This window comes from Daldinia vernicosa (assembly GCF_022497035.1).
Source record: "Daldinia vernicosa strain CBS 139.73 unplaced genomic scaffold F5Y00scaffold_16, whole genome shotgun sequence".
Lineage (NCBI taxonomy): Eukaryota > Fungi > Ascomycota > Sordariomycetes > Xylariales > Hypoxylaceae > Daldinia > Daldinia vernicosa.
The window spans coordinates 339,421-361,146 of NW_025953932.1; the positions used below are offsets into that span (position 1 = coordinate 339,421).

Below are 21,726 nucleotides of genomic sequence, written 5' to 3' on the forward strand. Positions count from 1 at the left end.
AAGGATTCCAACCAGACCATTATACTCTTATTAAGCACTAAATAGGAAAGGAGACCAAAAATAGTCACCATGTGATGGTAATCCTTGTCGAACCACGCGTCCAGCTAACTATACCGAATACACCGAAATCAAGATTTAAACCAGGTTGAAATCGCTCATTAAGAGGTCAGTTCCCGTAGAATGGGCGAAGTAGTTGAAATGGCATTTGAGCTGGTTAACCCCCCTTTTTCTTTATTTTCTTGTGGCTATGGCTAGCATTTATCGTCAAGTTCCACTCAGTTCTCCTAATAGCATCAGGCTCTTGAAATTATTTCCTGCGTCTTCGATCAAGGCACCCGTGAATTTTGAATTACTAGAAGCTACGCTTGATCAATGCCCCCCTTTTAAGGCCATATCCTATTCTTGGGACGGACAGCGACCTACGGAAAAAGCATTTTGCCTAGGAGAGTCCATTCTCGTCACTCTAAATTGCAACAATATACTTCGATACTTAGCTACAACTAATAGCAAGCCTTCGTTAGTATGGATCGATGCCATCTGTATCAACCAGTCCCCAGCGGCGGTAATCGAACGCAACCAACAAGTGAGCATAATGGGAGACATCTATACCGCCGCTGATGAGGTCGTCGTGTGGCTCGGGTCTACGATAAAGCCGTCCTGGGAGAGTACATTTAAGGACCTTTCCAGGTTCGCCGATGCATGTCTTGGTTCCAGGAGCGAAAAATACTCGGATAAACTCCTTGTATTAGCTAGCAAGATAGATACCAGGAGTAAGCTGATTCGCAACGCTCTCTCATAACAAGGTAGCCAAAGTACACATACTAACCATAACCAGCCCTCAACGATATGTTCTGGGGAGTGACATGGTTTAGTCGCGTCTGGGTAGTCCAAGAAGTTGCTCTGAGCCGGAAAGCAACCTTCATATATGGCCAAGCTTTACTAGTTTACTTCAACCTGATAAAGTCCTGGTCAGACTTATACAGCACGCACAAAAACGTTGGTCTTGTACAAAACCTACACCAGACCCTTTATAACGGCTTCGGCACGCACATCGTCTCTCTACAGGGTCCGAGGCGAGCAGTTGCCATCACTGAAGAATACGACAGCATAGAAGAGCTCTTCCGCCAAGCAAGCAGGCTTCTAGCTACCGAGCCTCGAGATAAAGTATATGGGCTTCGCGGATTGCTGGTCAGTTACGGCATCTCGCTCCCAGCAGCGGACTACCAGAAGCCTTTGGAAATCATATACATGGAGACCGTCAAAGCTTTAATGGATTTTACAGGCTCTCTAAATCTAGAAAGTTGCTATTACGTATCGGACAGTTGGCCATCCTGGGTCCCAAACTGGGCAACCTCGGTACCATGTTCAACACCGAAGGGAGATTATCATGCCGCTGGACATTCAACCGCCAGCTTCAGCTTTGTCAATCTCCCCGGTGGCTCCCAAGCACTGCAAGTTTCTGCCATAATCACCGGAGACGTCTCTTCATCCCTTGGGACATGTCTACTAGGCCGTTATCGCACCGCGGAGGCTTTGAAAAACGACGATATATTACTACGGATCGAAGAAGAAATAGCCCCAGACTGGAAATACAAGCGATTACAGAAAGGCGATGGCATTGAAAATTTTCTCGCGGTTTATAATATCCGCGTCTTACGACAAGCTCTCGAGTACATGAAGAAAGCTTCTAACAGCCTAGACGAGTGGAAAAACGACCTGTATGAAATAGTCTCTAACCAGGCATTAGTAGACGCAAAATTAGACCTAAATGAGTCCTTCCATCAATGGCTTGAACTCCTCACCACCCTACCAGCCAAGCCTCTACCAGCCTATGAGCTATCAAGTATCGACGAAGCCCCTGAGATGGAAGTATACAACCGAATCTCAGCAAACGACAACGTCTCCGAGCTACACGAGCTATTCACCGCGTCTTCGTATTATTGGACCTTCTTCAGAACGGACTCAGGAGCATTTGGAGCAGGTGCGCATGCTATCGCAGCCGGGGATAAGGTTGCTATTATGGCTGGCGGGTGTGTTCCAATGGTGATCAGACACGTACACGGAGGCCAGTACCGGATTATATCTCCTGTCTACATTTGTGGCATTATGCAAGGTGAAGCTTGGCCGGTTAATTTGAGTAGTCTGAAGGATATTGTTATTGTTTAGGGATAGGCAAGAAGAGAAAGGCTTGGGAATATGAACATGAATGAGACATTGCAAGGATAGACGGATATACGGTTTTACGGATTGAGCCATGAATATCTGGGAATATCGATATTCAAGTTCTAGTTAATACGTCCCTAGGCCATATTAGCAAGTTAAGAATAATGGCCTTTTGGTTCAATCCATTGATGTAAATTTTTATTCTTCAGGCTAAGATTTGTTCTCGTAGCGAGTCTGCGCGAACACATACTTTCCGTTACACACTAGACCATTATGCTTACAAGCCCAGCCCGCAACCCCATCGAGAGATGCAACCCGATAAATGTTAATGATGTATGAGAATGTCGTAGTCATCGCATTAATCTACTAGGCCCGTAGGATTATTGAGAAACTCCGTAAACGCCTGGTACACCCCTAGTCCAATGCCATCATGCCTTTCGTCTATCGTCAGGTTTCTTCTCGGGCGCTTTGCCCTTGTCTTCCCCCTCGCCCTTCCGCTTAACTGCCCCTCTGAGAGTTTGGCCCTGTCCTGCAAAGTGCGGCCTAGTCGCATTCTCTTTTTCTGCCTCCTTGTCCGCGTCTGTCTTAACCGGTTTGACCTCGTAACCAAAGAAGAGCTTGTTAGGTGGTAGGCGAAGAGGCATGGGGCCGTTCGTCCGTCTTCGCGGGACGGGTACGGCATTTGTAGAAGTGCCGGCAACGGGTGTTGTGGGTTTTGGCGTTGGAGCTTTGGAGCCTTTCTTAGCGCTCAGTTTGTGACCCTCATTTAGGAAATGAGATGAAACCGCTCGGGCTCCGGTCGCAGCTGTTGTAGCATTGGGGGCGATCGCGTCGTAGTTGATAGACTGGGCCATCGTGCCTTGGGGGTGCATAACTCCGCCAGCGGGTAGGCCGCCCCTTGTGCTTCTCGGTGTACTAGTACCGCTGCCCTTCTGCGGCTCAACATATCCTACTGGCGGTGCGAACTCGACCGAGACATCGGTCTCTATCATACAGACACCCATCTTCTCCGTCTCCGGCTTCACCTCCAAGACCGCTACATCGTAAACCTCGTCGTTATACTCGAAGTTGAACACGTCGCCCTTGGTTAACGTAGCGAAGTTCCGGAATGCCTTCTCTAAAACCGCCTTGGGGTCACTAATGTCAAGGAAGTTGGTCGACTGGGGTTGCAGCTTAACCATCTTAGCCAGCTCCAGTGATGTCGATTTTATCTGGATCATGTCGCCGACGTCCAGTTGTAGCGTTTGCATCATCTAAACCCGTCAGTTATAGTTACTCCTCTGTGATGCCGGCACCAAAACCAACCCATTGCGGTATGTATGCTCTGCCTTCCTCCGCCACGAACTCTAGCACACCCGCGTGTGTTTGGCGCTCCTTCTCGCCATTCACCAGCTCCATCATCAAGGGCCACTGAACGTGTAACTGGGAGATTTTCTGGAGGGCAGAGGGCGGTAAGAAGATCTTGGAACCGTAGTTGAGCTCCGGTCTCTCGGTTCCGGGGGCCATGATAATCGGGTAACAGCGGAAGTACTCGTCGAAACGGCGCATGGCCGGGCCGCGCATCATTCCGGATCGGGCCATGTACGACATGGCAGTCGGATCGTCGACGTCAAAAGAGTTGAATCCACGGTACTACGAAAAGAGTTGTGGTCAGCAGAGATCCAGAAATCGGAACAAAGGGCCGGGTGTGTAACTAACCATAACGAGGTGGGGTCACTTTAGGAAACTTGGCTTACTTCGCTGAAAAGATAAGAAGAATGGGAGACCGAAGATAGATATAGACAGTTGAGGGGATAAAATCAGAGACGGTGAATATTTCAAAAAAAGAACAAGAAGTGGACTTTTTGTTTAGTTTCAAGTTTCTTGAATTTAGGTACATTCACAGAAGCTACTGGACCTTCCTCAGAGCTCTATGTAGGTCATGTATCCGAAGGCAACTGCTTATGACGAAACATCGGCGTGTGTATTAATCCGTCAGGGGGTTACTTCGCGCCTTAGGTAACCGCGATTGCTGCTAAGAATTAGACAAGCCAGACAAGCCACTAGGTTAGACAGCTTGGTAGCTTGGTAGCTCGGTACACAGTAGCTTAATGTTCTTTCCCCACTGATGAGCTGCAGCTACCAGACAGGGGCAATTTTCATTTTCAACGTCATATCGAACTCGACTGCTATTGGAGGCTCTGCCTCAATTCATACTTGTACTTATACATAATCTACGACAGCCTCATCACTCATCATCACAATCATCATGTCCTCCAGATTCAGTGCCGCGCGTCCAAAGCGCGCCGGCGAGAATTATGCGCGAACGCATCATGCCGAGCCCAACTCGAAGAAAGTCAAGTTCGACATGCGGAATCCCTCCGCGCTCGCCCCCGACGTAGAAGACGAAGACGAAGAGCCTGACAATTACCTGGAAGTCGACGCAGAAATCATCCGCGGGAGCGCCGCGACTAAGCGCGGAGCTGTGAACATCGATGGGTATGATTCAGATTCTGACCAGGAAGAGCTTGGCACGTTACACGCGTCGAAGTCCAAGCCGAAGAAAGATGACGAGGATATGGATGACATGTTCGCGGCTGAAGAGTATGGTGACGAGAAAGATGACACCGTGGATTACTCGACAAGAAAGAAGAGCAAGGAAGTCAAGTTTGTAGATACCGAAAAGATCGAAGGCCAGGAAGCAGAATCGAAATCTGGTGGAACCATACGCCTGGAAGGGGAATCATCCGACGATGACGACGAAGAGGCAATAGAGCTCGCGATACAAGAAGAAGGCCTGGATGAAGAAGTCGGCGCTGGCGGGCTCAAGAAACACGCCCCCAAAGTCGAGGCTTTCAACCTGAAAGCTGAAAATGAGGAAGGGCGATTCGACGAGGCAGGGAACTTTGTGCGCAAGGCTGTCGACCCCGACGCCGTACACGACCGGTGGCTCGAAGGTGTCAGTAAGAAGGACATGAAGAAAGCCGCCGAAGCCCACGAAAAGCGCGAAGCCGAGCAGCGACAGAAGCGCAAGGAAGAGGACAGCGCATTAACGTCAGATCTACTCAAGTCTCTAATTCTACACCTAGAGCGCGGGGAGACTCCAATAGAAGCTCTTGCCAGATTAGGTCGGGGTCAGACGAAAACCAAGAAAGTCCCCAAATGGAAACAGAAGAAGCAGAAGCCAGATGCCATGGAGGTAGACGCTGAAAAGGCGCCAGAAGACCCCGAGCAGACCCGCATCAAGGAAGCTATCAACGCGATCACCGAAGCGTCAGACAGGTTACTCGGGCGAGACCGACCAGATATCTACGACAGGGAGCGAGAGCGCTTAATCCGAGAATACACGCGCGAAGCCGACGAGCCCTGGGTCGAGCCGCAAAAAGAGCCAAAAACAGCGCCTACAACCAAGATGTGGGAGTTCCGCTGGATCGACGGCAGAGACAACGCCGATAAACAAGGCCCCTTTGACGGGCCCACGATGAAAGCCTGGCAGGACGCAGGCTACTTCGGGGAAGGAGTTGAATTCAGGGAGGCCGGCGAGGAGGGCTGGACTCGCCTGGCTGACTTTGTATGATTACTGACTGGTCTTGGTGCTGGACCGCAGACGAAAAGGAATGATACCACGGCGTTCTAAGTAACGATTTGGGCACGATGTGTATGATTAGCTACCTATTTTGGAAATAAAAGGACTACCTTCGAAGGAAGAATTCAATGCGCCTTTGAATCAGATATTATTACTATATTTTAGTGTTGGATGAGGATATGATGCTAATATAACCCAATGGCTGATATTACTACACCATCTAAGTGAGTGAAGTTTATCGTGAGACGGGTACTTGAGCACACTAAAAGCCTACTCGAATTTAAATCGTCATCGTAGAGAGCTATCACAATGACATATTAAATATTAAAGTTTATTCCTTCTAGAGTCCAAGTATGAGTCATAAAGTAATCTTTAAGCTTCTTACACTAGGATTGCGTGTCGCGTATACTTCGACAGCCAAGACATTATAAACCTTCGCCTCATACGTTAAACCTGCGCAAATGTCCGCATGTCACTTTGATTACACTAACTACCTAAGTTACTAATCGTAGAAGACTCCCCCTTTCCCCCCTTCTCTTCGGTGAAACCCCTATTTCTCCGCTCAGGCTACGCAAAACCGTAAGCATGAATTACATTACATCACCGAGGGTGCCAATATCAAAGCACACGAACACAACTCACAGCATGACATGGCATGGCACACAACACATCAAAAACATAGCCAAATGAATTAAGTAGGTAGGTAGTCATTCAAAATACCATTTTGCTCGGCCGTGCCGGCGGGATATCATCGAAGTAAGTACGGACTGCCGGATAAAAAAAAAAAGAAGGCACAAACGGCCAACGCTCAAAAAAAGGGGGGGGGGGGCCAAGCAATCCCATCTTGTTTTCCCTCCGTTTGCTTTCTCCTATGGAACGCCAGTTCATCTAGCTTTTGTTTTTTCCTCTTCTCGACTCCCCTCGTATGACGGATAGATAGACAGATAGAATCACGCGCGCAAAAAATCAAACCAGGTTATGTTCCCTTAGTCGCGGTACCTGTATACGATGTTCACAAAACCAACCCCTTATTCCGTTCGTTCCTGCGAGACGCCGCATGACACTCCGGGTCGCCCTCGACCAATGCCCTCACAACCTAATTACCCAAACTTTGGAAGGATTGTTGCTGCGGAGGTGGGAGGAAGACAAGAATTTTGGTATCATGTCGTAGAAATCATGGTTCGTAATATACATTAGGATGAAAATCGGTGCGCCGTAGGAATAGTGTATCTCTCTGGTAACTTCAATATTGGTTCTAGCTTCAGGTGGAAATCCCATTTATTGTGGAATTTCCCAATTTGGTTAGGGACTCGGCTGGCTTCCACGGGCCGTTAGCCTGCATGACTTTGCGTAAGACATCGAGAGTGATCGGTATAGCTTCCTCAGGTATCGTCCACGGTCCAAGTCGGTCTATAAGCTTTCCTATCGAACCCCCGTCGTCCGACTTGGAACTTCCATCGTATACACCCATACTTCTGCGTGCGCCGTCAGCCTGGTGCCAGATATCTTGCTGCTCCTTGCAGTTTGCGATGATATGGCTTGCAAGTTCAGAATCGTTAGGGTACGACCACATTATGCGACCGATGTACACGAGACAGATGCCCTGGAGTCGTAGTATTAACGCGGTCAACGCATTGTGTCTTGCACAGTCGGATCTGGCTACCCGGAATAATAATAATAATTCTCGCATTGGCCGGGTTGAGGTTCGTTTACGCTCGAGGTCGGAGGCGTCACATTGGAGTTTGAAACCAAGGAGAAACGACACTACACACTGAATACCAGCAGCAATAGCAACTTGACGGTCGCGTTCCGAAACTCCATCCCCTGGGTTCTTCAAAACTGCATCTCGTTCGTGCTTCAGCTGGGTGCCAAGCTTGATGAAATTCAAGGCTCTCGTCTGCAGCCTCTGTAGCTTCTCTGGGTCGACAGGTGGACGGCGTCGATCGGGTGGCTGCGCGGCTGGTGTGAGACCATTCGCCACTCCTGGGGTACCAACTTGGGAACTACTAGATGCGCCTCGCGTCATTTGCGATGACGGTCCCGGCGGTGTAGAAGGTCGTGGGTTCTCTACGACTTTTGGCCGTTTGATCGGTTCGCTAGGGGGATCCGCCACGGGTCGCTTACGTGCAGTCCCGGGTTCCAAGCTATCGGAACGATCGCGAGCAACGTGGCCACCCTCCCCTAATAAATTGCTCTTCTTCCTTCCGCCGGGAGGTAAGGCTAATAGTCGTTCTATCGTCTTTACATTGCGCTTCTTATACTTTAATGTGACCATGAGCGACTCTCGTTGCCCTTTGCCGCTATCCACATGTATGGTATCTTCGCGCCTCGAAGATTTCGCCGCCTTTTTCTGACCATTAGGGGAGTCGGAGGCGACCTGGCTGCTTCTTTGACTCGAGTCCTTTGAAGCTGACTTTGTTCTCGCTAATTCCTCGAGCACAATGGGTGGGAGTGTCGGAGAAAGAAGGGGAGGAACCTTTCGCTTCTTAGGACTAGGAGACGGCTCACGATCTCCTCTACTTTTCTTCGACGGCGGTTTTAGGTTATTCGAATCCGCCGGCTTCTTCTTAGGGCTAGGCCGCGACGGCTTAGAATCGTCCATGTAGTCTAATATATCAATCGGAGATAATAAGGGGGGTACGTAAGGCACCTTGGAGGTCGAGTTGTTTTCTACTTTCTTATCTGGTCCGTCTTTGTTCTTAATAGTTTTTTGAGCACCATTTACTTGACCGGGAGGCCTGGGAGTCCCTGTGCTGTTGAGTGACGGTTTTCCGTTGGTGGACGGTGTGCCTTTCGAATCTCTGAGAAGCTTCCTTTCAGAGGCTGCCTGTCGTTCGGGCTTCTGAGCAGCGCTATCCTTAAGGGGACGTGAACTTATAGAGTTAGGCGTAGAGCTCCCAATCTTGCTCCGCTTAACTGGCTTGGACTCCTGCTCAGCCTCTGTGACCCGTCTTTTCCTATCCGGCGAGGGACTACGAGGGCGACGCGCCTCAGGCCTCATGCTAGATTTTGCGTCGGGAATTTCCTTCTTAATAGCACGGTGATCCTCCGTCTCTTTCGTAGTCGAATCGAGCTTTTTCTTTGGAGGCGCATTCGTCTTTGGAGGTTGCGCTACTGATTTGGGCGTTTCTTCGCCGTCGGGTGACTTTTTCCTGTTCTTGTAGTCTTTCAGGGAGAGTTTCGTTTTTGGTTTACTCGGATCGGTCCTTCGAGGTGTTGGGGTATCGGTCGCGCTGACTGGATTTAAAGGTTCTTCCCGCACGTCAAAGTAGGCCCTTGTCAGGAGAACACCACGCTCTGCGTCACTAACGAAGGTCGTGTATTGAAGGGGTCTGATGTCCTGCTCTTCTAATCTCTTGTCATCCGCGTGTGGTCGGTATCGGCGCGTCGTGTCCAGTGACAAGTAGTGTGCTTTGAACGGGAGGACGTCTTTAACTAGTGTTTCAATATGTTTGGTTACTTCCTCCATGGTTTTCTTTGTTCATGCAACTTGGAAACGTTGCACGCGAACCTGGTGCTAGGAATCATGAAAGGAAGCGCGGTTGGGGTGACAGATGCCAATTATGTAGGGTCGGTATGAGTCAATATGATGTGGAAGGTATCATTAGGTTCTAGGGGCGTTGCGATAAGACGGAGCTATTTCTGTGAAGGTTAGAGTTTAGTATTTCCGGTCTGTGCTAGACTTTGTAAAATGGGTGAATAGAAGAACGTATGATACGGGGATCGGACAATGATTTGACGTGTATTCCTCGAAGCAATGGCGACGACAAGCCAATTCGACAGGCATTGGCTGAATTGGAAATTATGGGGATGGGCACAATAAAAAAAAAAAGCACCATCCAAAGTATTTCTCTAATGGAGTTTTATTTGACTGACCTCAAAGTTGGGTGCGATGGTGACGCTCGCTCTACCCTTTTTTTCACCTTTTGCACACCCTCAAGCCCGTAAAGTACAATGCAATACACAGTAAATAGACACAAGTTACTGTTGTCGCGTAGACATCATTTGCTGTTTTATCCAGCCTCCAATAAATCCTCGTGACATTCGGCCCGGCGCATCGCTCGTCAAAATGTGGTTCGCGTCGGCGAAGGATTACAAGAAGGGAAAAAATAATAATAATATACCGGGGACGTAAGCGGAAAATAAATGTTATTATGGTAAGGAAAGGGGCTGGTGATGAGGCTCGTCGGAGGAAAGAAAGGAAAGGTAACAAAGAGTGTCGGGGAGGTCAAAAGTAAAGTCTGCGTACTGATGACACCAGGTATTGTTGTTGCAGATGATGCGTGATGATCGGCAGCGGGAAGAAGTTGGTTGAAGTGGGTGAACACCGAACCCGTCGTAGTAGCAGGCGGTAGCAGTCGTAGGTAGGGGACGGAGTGTACGCTACACAATAAAATGCAGGGATGTTTCCAGTACGGGGGTTGCTTGGGTCAGTTAGTCAGTTTAGTCAGTTTAGGTAACTCGCGCCTTCAGCGATGGTGAAGGACCGGATAGTGACAGAGGTGGCTCTAACGGGGCAGTAGACGCGGGCAAAGATGGAACCCCCAGTTTGATCTAACCCTCCAAGTTTCCCTTGTTGTGTTGCGGCTACCCGTTTTCTGCTCGACATTCACGACATCGGGGAAAGACCACTAACCTTACGTACTTCTTTTGCGTTAGGTACTTGCCTGCCCTACCAGCCTACCTAACACCTAAGGTTAGACGGGACATAGGTAGGATTTCATGTGGCTTGTGTGGCTTATCCGGTCATAGATAGAACCCTCCTTAGGTAGGTACCTTCTTCGGTACCGGCTGAGGAACCCCACCAATACGCATCGGAATGATTTGATAGGGCACCAAAATAGTCTATTCCTGCCACTAGCATCGCATCATTCACACATGCACCCGACTACTACCCTATCTGCCATATCTACGTGTACCTAACCGGTTACGGGTTATACGGCAAGGAGACCTAATCAGAGAAGCCTGACGCCTTTATCTTTCTGCCGAGCTCTACTATATGCATATGTATATCTCCGATATGCACAAGACAAGTTTTTATTAGCGAGAGATTTAACTCTTTTGATAGGCGGCACAAAGTATAATTTCTTCTGGGTGCAAAAATCGTGGTAGGATCGCTTCGGTTTATACTTTGCAGATAGTTACACGTGTGTTGACGATTCCAACTTTGAAATGTTCTCTTGTTACGTACGAAACCGAGACAAATTGTAAAAGGGTGTGGCTATAGCAAATCAGAGCCGCCGGCAAGCAGGGGCGGCATGGGTTGCAACTTACTTGCCCTACACTATTGTACATTAGGTAGGTTAGGTACGTACATGAGGTAGTAGGTAAGGCAGGAATTAGCAAGTTCACATGGGAACGCAAGGCTGATGTGGGGTTGCTTCATATTACATCTTGCCGTAAGATCTTAAACCTTTTTTGTCTTGTTCGAGATCTTAGCTTCTGCAGGCCTTGCATTTTCTCAGCCTCATATTATAAATCTATTTACTTTGACGATCCTCAGCAATTTAACGTACACTCGTTTCTTTTAACTACCTATTTGTCAATCTACGACTACATAGTCTCCACCTATGGAGCGGCGATAATAACGACACAATATATATCTTCCAGCCTGCCTATTTTCCTATTGTGAAAATACCCAGCAACGATACTTAACCATTTACCCCCTGTCCATCCTCCAAGATGGCAGACAAAGCCACCACCATAATGCTCGTCTCCACGAGCATCGTGGTCTTCCTATCCGGCTTCCTGCTAGGCATGTACTCGGTGCGAGGGTACCTATTGATCTCTCCGTCCCTAGCCTCCCAGCGCCAAAGCAACCTTTACGACCCCGTCGAGAGCGACGAGTCCGACATCGATGAAAACGACACAATCCTCGACCATGCGCCTAACTGGGCCAACGGCGAGGAAGCCGATCGAAGGGACGGGCTTAAGGCCTCTAAGCCGAAGCCAAAGAAGTCTCCCAAGGACAAGGCAGAAAACAAGGCGGACAGTGCTCAGCCTCAACAAACAGTAGCCGAAGGGTCTGCAAATGAAGAGTGCAAGCTAGTCTTAGTTGTGCGAACAGATTTAGGCATGACAAAAGGTTCGTTACCTCTACCTATTCCTGCTATTCCTCCAGCCACAAACCCAATACTAACACGTATCCGCACCTCACAGGCAAAATAGCAGCACAATGCTCCCACGCAACCTTAGCATGCTACAAGACCCTCACCCGCGCCGCCCAACGAAACCCCTCGTCAGCCGAAGCACGACTCCTACAGCGCTGGGAACGCCGGGGACAAGCCAAGATCGCCGTGCAAGTGAAGTCAGAAGCCGAGCTGCTGGAGCTAATGGGCAAGGCGCGCAGCCTAGGCATAACAGCCGAGGTCATCCAGGACGCTGGCCGCACCCAGATCGACCCGGGGAGCCTAACAGTCCTAGGTGTTGGACCCGCTCCCAAGAGTCTTGTTGACAAGGTCACTGGTGGCCTCAAGCTGTTATGATAGGGTTTCTCATAGACTTCGCCTACCGTAATTGGAACGTGGTTGGTATATAATGGGTGCATACATCGGTAGATAGGTGGGCATATAGATATGGGCATTACGAAGTACTCCGGGACGCAAAATATATCCATAGGTAAACACCTGTGGATTGCTTATAAAGTGCATGTATAGGTAGTTATGGAGTTATTAAAAAAGAAGTCAAGGGTAATTTTTGATTGTTCACTGTTTTATTATTCCCCTAATAATTAGGTACGAAACTCACTTAATCTGCGAAGTAAAGCTCTACACGGTAGACATATGCACATAGGCCGCCATATTGCCAAGTCTTTGCAGACGTTCCATCTTCGTGTAACTTCCAACCTCTAGCCGACTTTTCTTCTCGAAGTCCCCCACCTTGGAAGCATTAATATAGAGGGGTGTGGGTATTGCAACCATGCGTTCCATCTAACGCAATAAGTTAGACAAACAAGAGGATTGCAGGTCTTCTGATTGTACCCGAACGGTAGAGGTATGTCGGTTTCGCGTGACGCAAATGGCATTGCGGCACACAAAGAAAACAAGGACTCAAGTTACGATACTATTTTGTATGGTTGGTTCTTGACCGCAGCGCCATCATGCGAGCCCTTAAGAAACGTGCTTTGGTAGCGTTGTGGTAATCAAAGTAACGTTGACTTATACCAATGACCATCAGCTTTTGGCTGCCTGGGTAGTGTTTGATTGTGTCTGCTGGCTCTTTGTATCCAGCTTTCTTTTTTTCATCGGGTCCTCGGCAGCCGATCCGGGAGAAGCTGGCCGTTTTCCCAACGGCGGAGAGGCTTTTATGATAGCTGCAAGATATTTCGGGTCTCTTAACAAAGCGAGATTGTCCTCGATGAGAGCAAGTTTATTTTTTAATTCCCCAACCCCTGCTTCGACGCTAATGATCCGTCCTTCAGTTTGCTGCCTATAAGAGTCGAGGTGTTGAAGAATATGAACTGCCATTTGCTTCGAGTTGAGGTTTGCCCACTGGCTGTCTAACGTCCTGATAGCAAGCTCAAGTGAATCGAATCTTTTTTTGCCGTCCTCGACGTCCGATTTGATAGCGCTCATGATGGAATTAAGGCCAACTGTTCCTCCGGTAGCGTTGCTCTGCTGAAGATAGGTTACTCTACCCTCCATATCGGCCAATTTGATGATGACGTTGTCAAGCTTAGGACCAACTCCTTCGGCCTCTAAGGACTTTATACAATCCTGTAAGTGTTGCAGCGCATTGTGCTGCCCATCTCCGGTCTGCTTTAGCATATTAATTTGCGCAGATAGCTTTTCAAGAGCTTTTACATCTGCTGAGATTTTGTCAACGCGAACTGCCAATTCGTCAACCATCTCGGCGCAACTCTCGCCAGAATCGGCAACTGTCTTCTGCATAACTTTTCGTAACGTATCTAGCTTTTCTTGAACCCAACCTTCCTGTGCAGGCTGGTTTACTGACGTCGCGTTACTTAGTTGTGACACAACGGGTCGGGAATTTCCAGCATTCTCTATGAACTTCCGGGTTTCTTGGATGAAAGAATCGTTCTTGTCGAAATGAGACGTAGCTGACTCCTGCAGAGAACGGAAGTCTTGGCGTAAAGACGCAATTGTTTTTTCATTTGAAAACACCTTGGATTTAAAATCATGGTCGATCCAGGTCTCTAGGATTTCGTTATAGGTCTCCATGTCAAGCTCTTTGACCTTATCCATAAACGCAGTCGCCTTCCTTTCCACTTCATCCACTCTAGTGGTAAAGGACCCGAGATCCTGGGTCAGCCGGTTTAAGTCATCCTGAGTTTTTCTAAGAGCATCAAGATCCGCGATTTGCGTCTTGAGCTGCGAGTTTTCAGATTGAAGAGTATTATAATCGGATCTCAACACCTTAAAATCCTTATCCAGGTTATTGAAAGCCTGGACTGACTGTTCTCGCTCACTACGTAGTATCTGAATTTGGGCATGGGCATCAGATATTTGTTTTTGCTGCTCAGAACTTTGTTTCTGAAATTCGGCAAATTTGGCCTCTAACGCTCGGAGAGAGTTGTTATCAGTTGCCTGCGATTGAGAAGATGTTATAGAAGATACGGCTCTTTCCAAGGTTTCCGCGAATTGCTGATCGAGTTTAGCGAGACTTGTTGAGATCTCGTCCCGTTCTAACTTCCCACATTCGTCAAATCGTCTCTGGAATTCCGAGTATGGAGCATAATCATTAACTTTGCTGGCGATTTTATCGAGCTCACGCCGACGTTGATGGTCCTCGCGCAGTAGTTTGCTCTTCCGTAATTTCAAGAGCATGCGCTCTTGTGAAGTCTCGTTACATTTATATATGACTTCGAAAACTTCTTGTAACCTAGGATCCTTGGCTTTGGGAATGCTTGGCGGGGCTATAGGACCCGGACTAGATATTCTAGTCGTCTTTGAAATACCATCGGTAGCTATTGTCCATGTTAGACTAATTGGTGGCTTAATAGATTATCGGGGAAGTTAAAACTCACCCGGTTCAGTCGAGGTTGGGCGGGTTGGAACGCTATTCATAGCACTAGCGGGGGAATAGGTACCTGACACAGTCCGCCTAGGACCGGTAGGAATCCTGGTATCAATAGAAAGCCGGTGGAGGTCTTTTGGACCGCCCATATCTCTTCCACGGCCGTGCGGACTTCGCGTACCTTCCGCGTCTCCAGAGTCGCGCCGACCCAGGACCATATTGCGATCTCGATCACGCTCAACCTCTCTGCCGCGATCACGAGAATATTCACTAGAAGTGTGTCGATCCTCAAATGGTTTATACGAGTCAGTGCCGCCGTATGGGCGACGTCGCTCGTCTTCAAAACCACTTACTCTAGATCGAGAGTATGACATAGTAAAGTAAGAAAAAAAGAATAATTGGGCTTGAGGTTATCAGAGGTAATCCGAGGTTATCTTGCTAACCAGGGAAATAAAATCAGCCAATGGCTTCCCCAGTTCTTGAAATTTACACTGCAACTTCCTGATAACCCAGTTACGTACGACGCTGTCATTGCCTTGAAAGATAACTAACTACTCCAAGTTACCTAGGTTGGGTTGTCTCTCTCCAAGTCTTTGAAAAACTTAGATAGTAGGCAACTATGAACCAAGTGCAACAGGAACTAGCAGTCCTCAACTCAATCAAAAACACGGCGAGGCACAATAGGCACCTACCTAAGTAGATACTATAACACCTTCTAACCTAATGTTTTTTTGAGGTTTACTTTAGAGTCGCGGCGTGTAGGTAGGTACTGTATGAGAAAGGGTTGATAAGAAGAGCGTAACTGGCTGGGCAAACGCAAGTTAATCACAATACTTGAAGATCCGCTCTCGAATCTGCTCTCGAATCCGGTCTCAATATAAGTATTTAATCCTGCGCCAATGGAAAACAGTTGGCCGCTGTCAGGATCAAGACGTGGATCGAGCTGAATCAAGTAAGGTAGGATAGGATGCAAGCAAGAAAGAGTTGGAACCCTGAAGAAGGAAGTGAGTCGGGTGGGTTGTGCTCGCAAAATATATTGCTTCGGTAGAAGTTGCAGTCTGGTAGTCTGGTAAGAGTTTAGACCCCTTAGCGCTGTTAGCGCTTGGTAGGTGCACACAGCTAATCCAACTGATAGATCTCGCTCTGTGGGCACCTACTTAACGAATATAAAAGAAGGAAAGAGCGGTGGGTGGGCCAACAAGAGGTATATGCGTTGTAAGTTCGGTTCTTGAGTTATCAGACGACGGGAGCCAAGTAAATAGAGTACTTTTTGAAGTACCTAGGTAGATACCTGAGGTACGTCCTATAGGAGGTAAGGATCACGAAAAGATGTAAGCCAACGGGCAGTACATATGTAGGTAGGTTAGTATGTACAACCAGCAGATGCCTGTACCTACCTAGGTACACATTATAGAGGCGGGAGGGGGGCATGAATTAATAATAAAATACGATGTGCATTTGACTGTTGTTACCAACAGAAAAAAAAAGAAAAGAAAGCCAACTCGCTCTCACATATAAAGCTGCTTAATGTTGCAACTCCTTATACACTAAGATCGACGCGATGAAACGCGATATGCAAACCGAAATAAGTGGCAAAGAGACAATCAAAGATTAAGCTTGGTCCATGATTTAATTGCTTTTTCCATCCGGTTGGGTTAAAAGCTGTAAGATTTTAGGTTAAACGCTACCTAAGGTACACCAAGTATTGTACCTGATCATATTGGATTATTTTTAACAAAATATCAGTGGTGGCTACCCAGGTAACACAACGATCGAAATAAGTGAGTGGGGTAGGGCATCTGTTGTCAAGCGGTTTATGTTCCACTGCATCTACTATTATGAGGAGTTAATTAATGTTGACCAATCAAAAGGTTCAGATATATATAACTCTGCGTACCCCTTTAGTTGCCTTGTAAAGTTACACTGCGAAGGTTGGAAGCCGACAGAAAAAGTCTTACCGGAAGATTGCTTCCAGTAAAGCCACAACGCCACAACGCCGTAATCACTTCGCCTTAATAACGGCCATTGCATCGCAAAATTACTAAGATGAGCTGATAAGATACCGATAACTATTGATAACGTACAATAAGCCGTGTACCCATGTAACGCGTTCAATTTTCCAGAGCTGCGATTCGAACTTCCTAGGAAGCTTTGGAGATTTAACTAACAAGGCCAACCAGCGAAGAGACAACGCCAAAACAGGAAACTCCAGAGCTACAAAAAACACTCAACCCGAGGAATTGAATTGAATCCGAGTTCTCTCCAAAAATGGCTGCTGTAAGTAACCGCTTTACGAATTAAAAAAATAAAAAACCTTTAGCGATAATAAACGAGAAAATGGAGCTTCGAAAGCTAACCAATACTGTGGAAACATACAGCCCGTCATGACCGTCGGCGAGACCAAAGAGCTGCGAGGCCTGAACCTCATCGCGGCGCATTCGCATATCAGAGGCCTAGGCGTAGATGCCGACACCTTAGAACCTCGCTCGGCGTCGCAAGGCCTCGTCGGCCAGGAGAAGGCGCGAAAGGCGGCCGCCGTCATATTAGAAATGATCAAGGTAGGGAAGATTGCCGGAAGGGCGGTTCTCATCGCCGGGCCTCCAAGGTAAGCCAAGCTTACAATTCATATTATCTATTAATTATATATATAGACCTGCCATTGACTGACCACAACTCCGCTCCGCAGCACGGGTAAGACAGCCATCGCAATGGGCATGGCGCAATCGCTCGGCCCCGACGTGCCCTTCACATCGCTCGCCTCGTCCGAGATCTTCTCGCTGGAGATGTCCAAGACGGAAGCCCTCACCCAAGCCTTCCGCAAGTCGATCGGCGTGCGCATCAAGGAAGAGTCCGAGATCATGGAGGGCGAGGTCGTCGAGATCCAGATCGACCGCAGCGTGACGGGCGGCGCCAAGCAGGGCAAGCTCACCATCAAGACGACCGACATGGAGGCCGTCTACGACATGGGCGCCAAGATGATCGACGCCATGACCAAGGAGCGCGTCATGGCCGGCGACATCATCTCCATCGACAAGGGCTCCGGCAAGATCACCAAGTTGGGCCGCAGCTACGCTCGTAGCCGTGATTACGACGCCATGGGCGTCGACACCAAGTTCCTGCAGTGCCCGGACGGCGAGCTGCAGAAGCGCAAGGAGGTCGTGCATACCGTCACCCTGCACGAGATCGACGTGATCAACTCGCGCACCCAGGGCTTCCTCGCCCTCTTCAGCGGCGACACGGGCGAGATCCGCAGCGAGATCCGCGATCAGATCGACACCAAGGTCGGCGAGTGGAAGGAAGAAGGCAAAGCCGAGATCGTGCCGGGCGTGCTCTTCATCGACGAGGTGCACATGCTCGACATCGAGTGCTTCAGCTACATCAACCGCGCGCTCGAGGTCGATCTCGCCCCCATCGTCATCATGGCCAGCAACCGCGGCCACTCCAAGATCCGCGGCACCGACTACCGCAGCCCCCACGGCCTACCCCTCGACTTCCTCGACCGCGTAGTCATCATCCAGACCCAGACCTACTCGCCCGACGAGATCCGCCAGATCCTCGGCCTCCGCGCCACCGAGGAAGAAGTCGACGTATCACCCGATGCTCTAGCCTTACTAACCAAGATCGGCCAGGAAGCCGGTCTCCGATACGCGAGCAATCTAATCACCACCTCCCAACTCGTCTGCGCCAAGCGCAAGGCCAAGCAAGTATCCGTCGAGGACGTCCAGCGCAGCTTCAAGCTCTTTTACGATCCCGCCCGCAGCGTCGGGTTCGTAAACCAGTCCGAGAAGCGGTTAATCGGCGAGACCGGTGCCGTCGACTTGACAGTAGCCAATGGGCACGCCGGTGGTGACGCTATGGAGATCAGCTAAGCGTAATTTTTGGGTGTTTTGTTTCTTCCCCTTTTCAGTGGCGTTACGTGGGATACCAAAAGCTGGTAGCTTAGGCGAGAATAAGAGAGACAGGCCAAGCAAGCTACTACTACTACTACTACTATTTACCTACTACTACCGGATGAGTAATTTACGATGTAAGAGTGTATCATAGGTACACCGGCGTAAGCGGATTGCAATATTGAAACTTTTTTGAAGTTACGATTACTACCTTTCGTATTAATTTGAATTGATCAATTATGGATGCGAATGAAATATACCTTGAAGTAACTACGAGTGACATTACAAGGTGTAATTTTACATTCTCGTCACGCAGTGTAACCAATTTCACAGCCGCAATACGGCGAGGATGTCAATATCAAGATGATTTTTTTTGTTTATTTCATTTATCTATGATGATTCATAATAATGTCGTACTGCTCAACCGAGCCCAGCCATATTCCCTGGCAGTCATTATTTGGACGAAAACCCACCCGCACGTTTTGATTACGCCGTCAGAGCTTTCTTTTCATTAAATTGTAGGAAATTATTTGCCAGCGTCAACCTTGGCGATGTAGGACAGGAGATCAAGGACACGTCGGCTGTAGCCCCACTCGTTGTCATACCAGCTGACGAGCTTGACGAAGTTCTTGTTCAGAGAGATACCGGCCTTGGCATCGAAGATGGAGGAGTTGGTGTTACCGTTCAAGTCGGTAGAGACGACATCGTCCTCGGTGTAAGCGAGAATGCCTAAGATAATATATTAGTTTCTGGTTTGCATTTACTATTATTAGGTAGAAATATAGCTTACCCTTGAGAGGACCGTCAGCAGCCTCCTTGATAGCGGCCTTGATCTCGTCGTAGGTGGCACCCTTCTCGATACGGATGGTCAAGTCGACAACAGAGACGTTGGAGGTAGGGACACGCATGGACATTCCAGTGAGCTTGCCGTTAAGGTCGGGGATGACCTTGCCGACGGCCTTAGCGGCACCGGTGCTGCTGGGAATGATGTTCTGAGCAGCGGTACGGCCACCTCGCCAGTCCTTGTTGGAGGGACCGTCGACGGTCTTCTGTGTGGCAGTGTAGGAGTGGACGGTGGTCATGAGACCCTCAATGATGGTGAACTTGTCGTGGATGACCTTGGCAAGGGGAGCAAGGCAGTTGGTAGTGCAAGAGGCGTTGGAGATGACATCGGCCTTGCCGTCGTAGGTCTTCTCATTGACACCAATGACGTACATGGGGGCATCGGCAGAAGGGGCAGAGATGACGACCTTCTTGGCACCACCCTTCAAGTGAGCCTTGGCCTTCTCAGTGGTGGTGAAGACACCAGTCGACTCGACGATGTACTCAGCACCAGTCTCCTTCCAGGGGATGTTGGCGGGGTCACGCTCCTGGTAGAACTTGACCTTCTTGCCGTTGACAATGAGGCCGTCGCTCTCGTGGGAGACGGTTCCCTTGAAGATGCCGTGAGTCGAGTCGTACTTCAGCATGTATTCAGCGTAGTGAGTCTCGATGAAGGGATCGTTCACGGCAACGATCTCAATGTCCTCGTGCTCGACAGCATTTCGGAAGACGATACGGCCGATACGGCCAAATCCGTTGATGCCAACCTTGACAACCATTTTCGACTGAGTCTGCAAGGGGGTGATGTTAGCTGAGGTTTTTGGGTTATTAACAGGAGAAACAGATAGTATGATATAGAAGATGGAAGAATCTGGGTTCGAAAGATGAGTCGTAAGACGAGGTATTTCAATTCATTCAGCTCAATGGATTACGGCCGTCCGAAATCGATAGAATTAGAATTGCTACTGTGTAGCACAGCCATTCCCATTTTTTTTACTCGTCTCATCTCGCATCCCAACGTTGCAGAAAGAGCTTCCGAGATTCCAAACAAAGCCAAGTGATCCAGGTAGGCGGGGCAAGAAACAAAAGCTCTCGTCAATGTTACAACATCCATGCGAGAATCAATAGCGGGGTAACGAAGGGGAGCTGTTTGGAGGGAGAGGGGAAGCTAGCTCTTACCTATTATTATTTAAATTGGAAAGGTTGTTGTTGTTCTGTTTTGCTGGGCTCTGGCGTAGACTAGAAGAAGTTTGATTAGAAAAGAATAACAAGAGAAGATAATTGAAAGAGGTAGATGGTAGACAGACCAGATTAAATATGTTGTTGTTGAGTGAAAAGAGGGATATGGAGGGGTTACTAACTAGCTTTATGATGGCATATGAGCGACATAAAATAAAATTGGAATTGGTTGAGGGACGAGACCTTACCAAGAAAAATACATGATGCAGCAAGGTGGGTAGGTGGGGTGCTTAATCCCTCCCATAGCAGCTATAGCAGCCCATGGCAGCTTCCTATGGCTTTTCCATAGGCTTGGCCTTACCTACACCTTACAACACTTGCCCACATGCGATTACCCAGGGCCTATTATTTTTGAGCTCTTATTTTTAGAGGGGTAAAAAAGCAAGCTCATTCGGGGAATTCCTACTGTACTCCCTGATAAACTGTACTTGTCAGTTACATCCGTATCACCCCGCCGCACCTCTTTTTCTCTCTCTACACACATGGATGTTACACCTACGCTAGCAGGCTAGGTAACATAATCACGTCTAACATCACATGTTTCTACAGAATATGATGCGTTGACTTATATGGCGAGAGACATGAGCTGACTTATTAATAAAAATCAAACGAGAAGTATCGTGCAATCACAAGATAAAAAATCTTCCATCATATATCAATTAATAAGTCAATATTAAGTTAGATATCAAACCCCTTTTCCGTCCTTCTATGTTCTCTGTTCTTCGTTGTTCTTCTAGTTACCTACAGGTATAGGGGATCTATACGAAACGAGTACGACGGACAAACCCATACAACCGGGTAAGATGTATAGCGCTTGTAACTCCGGAGAGCTCCTAGAACAGTGTACTTTAGTTCCGTTGACATCACACAGATCCTTACTCGAGGACCATCAGTGACGACCCCCAAATCAATAAATGCGTCTCATGAAAAAATAACTCAAAACCCATGAAGAAAAAAAAGACTACCATATTTCTCAAACTGAGGTCTTAGAGAGGGTCTTGAAAGCTCCCAAGAGTTTCAAACCCAAGCTTCGACATCCATGTATATCCAAAGTCACTCTTCCATAGCCGA

The 21,726-nt window shown here is 48.3% G+C and overlaps 8 protein-coding genes across 8 annotated transcripts; 4 read left to right on the top strand and 4 right to left on the bottom strand.

Moving 5' to 3' along the window:
• Positions 1 to 103: 103 nt before the first annotated feature.
• Positions 104 to 2,379, top strand: F5Y00DRAFT_41000 (heterokaryon incompatibility protein-domain-containing protein). The gene is made up of 2 exons (XM_048013627.1): positions 104 to 770; positions 836 to 2,379. Exons 1-2 carry the CDS (start codon positions 248 to 250, stop codon positions 2,164 to 2,166), a joined length of 1,854 nt encoding a protein of 617 aa, XP_047866064.1. The 5' UTR covers positions 104 to 247; the 3' UTR covers positions 2,167 to 2,379.
• Positions 2,379 to 4,216, bottom strand: F5Y00DRAFT_41009 (UFD1-domain-containing protein). Its single transcript, XM_048013628.1, has 3 exons — positions 3,881 to 4,216; positions 3,469 to 3,795; positions 2,379 to 3,416 (listed from the first exon to the last, which is right to left on the bottom strand). Exons 2-3 carry the CDS (start codon positions 3,751 to 3,753, stop codon positions 2,592 to 2,594), a joined length of 1,110 nt encoding a protein of 369 aa, XP_047866065.1. The 5' UTR covers positions 3,754 to 3,795; positions 3,881 to 4,216; the 3' UTR covers positions 2,379 to 2,591.
• Positions 4,217 to 4,274: 58 nt separating this feature from the next.
• On the top strand, positions 4,275 to 5,990 carry F5Y00DRAFT_233680 (uncharacterized protein). Its single transcript, XM_048007337.1, has one exon. It carries the CDS (start codon positions 4,412 to 4,414, stop codon positions 5,717 to 5,719), a length of 1,308 nt encoding a protein of 435 aa, XP_047866066.1. The 5' UTR covers positions 4,275 to 4,411; the 3' UTR covers positions 5,720 to 5,990.
• An 812-nt stretch (positions 5,991 to 6,802) lies between these two features.
• On the bottom strand, positions 6,803 to 9,803 carry F5Y00DRAFT_41015 (uncharacterized protein). The gene is made up of 2 exons (XM_048013629.1): positions 9,605 to 9,803; positions 6,803 to 9,370 (listed from the first exon to the last, which is right to left on the bottom strand). Exon 2 carries the CDS (start codon positions 9,195 to 9,197, stop codon positions 6,990 to 6,992), a length of 2,208 nt encoding a protein of 735 aa, XP_047866067.1. The 5' UTR covers positions 9,198 to 9,370; positions 9,605 to 9,803; the 3' UTR covers positions 6,803 to 6,989.
• A 1,414-nt stretch (positions 9,804 to 11,217) lies between these two features.
• On the top strand, positions 11,218 to 12,426 carry F5Y00DRAFT_41029 (PTH2-domain-containing protein). The gene is made up of 2 exons (XM_048013630.1): positions 11,218 to 11,813; positions 11,888 to 12,426. The coding sequence occupies exons 1-2, from the start codon at positions 11,411 to 11,413 to the stop codon at positions 12,211 to 12,213; spliced, it is 729 nt and encodes a 242-aa protein (XP_047866068.1). The 5' UTR covers positions 11,218 to 11,410; the 3' UTR covers positions 12,214 to 12,426.
• Position 12,427: 1 nt separating this feature from the next.
• On the bottom strand, positions 12,428 to 15,509 carry F5Y00DRAFT_41882 (uncharacterized protein). Its single transcript, XM_048013634.1, has 2 exons — positions 14,715 to 15,509; positions 12,428 to 14,654 (listed from the first exon to the last, which is right to left on the bottom strand). The coding sequence occupies exons 1-2, from the start codon at positions 15,076 to 15,078 to the stop codon at positions 12,901 to 12,903; spliced, it is 2,118 nt and encodes a 705-aa protein (XP_047866069.1). The 5' UTR covers positions 15,079 to 15,509; the 3' UTR covers positions 12,428 to 12,900.
• Positions 15,510 to 16,827: 1,318 nt separating this feature from the next.
• On the top strand, positions 16,828 to 18,658 carry F5Y00DRAFT_41711 (TIP49-domain-containing protein). Its single transcript, XM_048013633.1, has 3 exons — positions 16,828 to 16,981; positions 17,083 to 17,309; positions 17,391 to 18,658. The coding sequence occupies exons 1-3, from the start codon at positions 16,973 to 16,975 to the stop codon at positions 18,571 to 18,573; spliced, it is 1,419 nt and encodes a 472-aa protein (XP_047866070.1). The 5' UTR covers positions 16,828 to 16,972; the 3' UTR covers positions 18,574 to 18,658.
• Positions 18,659 to 18,952: 294 nt separating this feature from the next.
• Positions 18,953 to 20,776, bottom strand: F5Y00DRAFT_233688 (glyceraldehyde-3-phosphate dehydrogenase). The gene is made up of 3 exons (XM_048007338.1): positions 20,596 to 20,776; positions 19,385 to 20,207; positions 18,953 to 19,323 (listed from the first exon to the last, which is right to left on the bottom strand). The coding sequence occupies exons 2-3, from the start codon at positions 20,193 to 20,195 to the stop codon at positions 19,121 to 19,123; spliced, it is 1,014 nt and encodes a 337-aa protein (XP_047866071.1). The 5' UTR covers positions 20,196 to 20,207; positions 20,596 to 20,776; the 3' UTR covers positions 18,953 to 19,120.
• Positions 20,777 to 21,726: the final 950 nt, after the last annotated feature.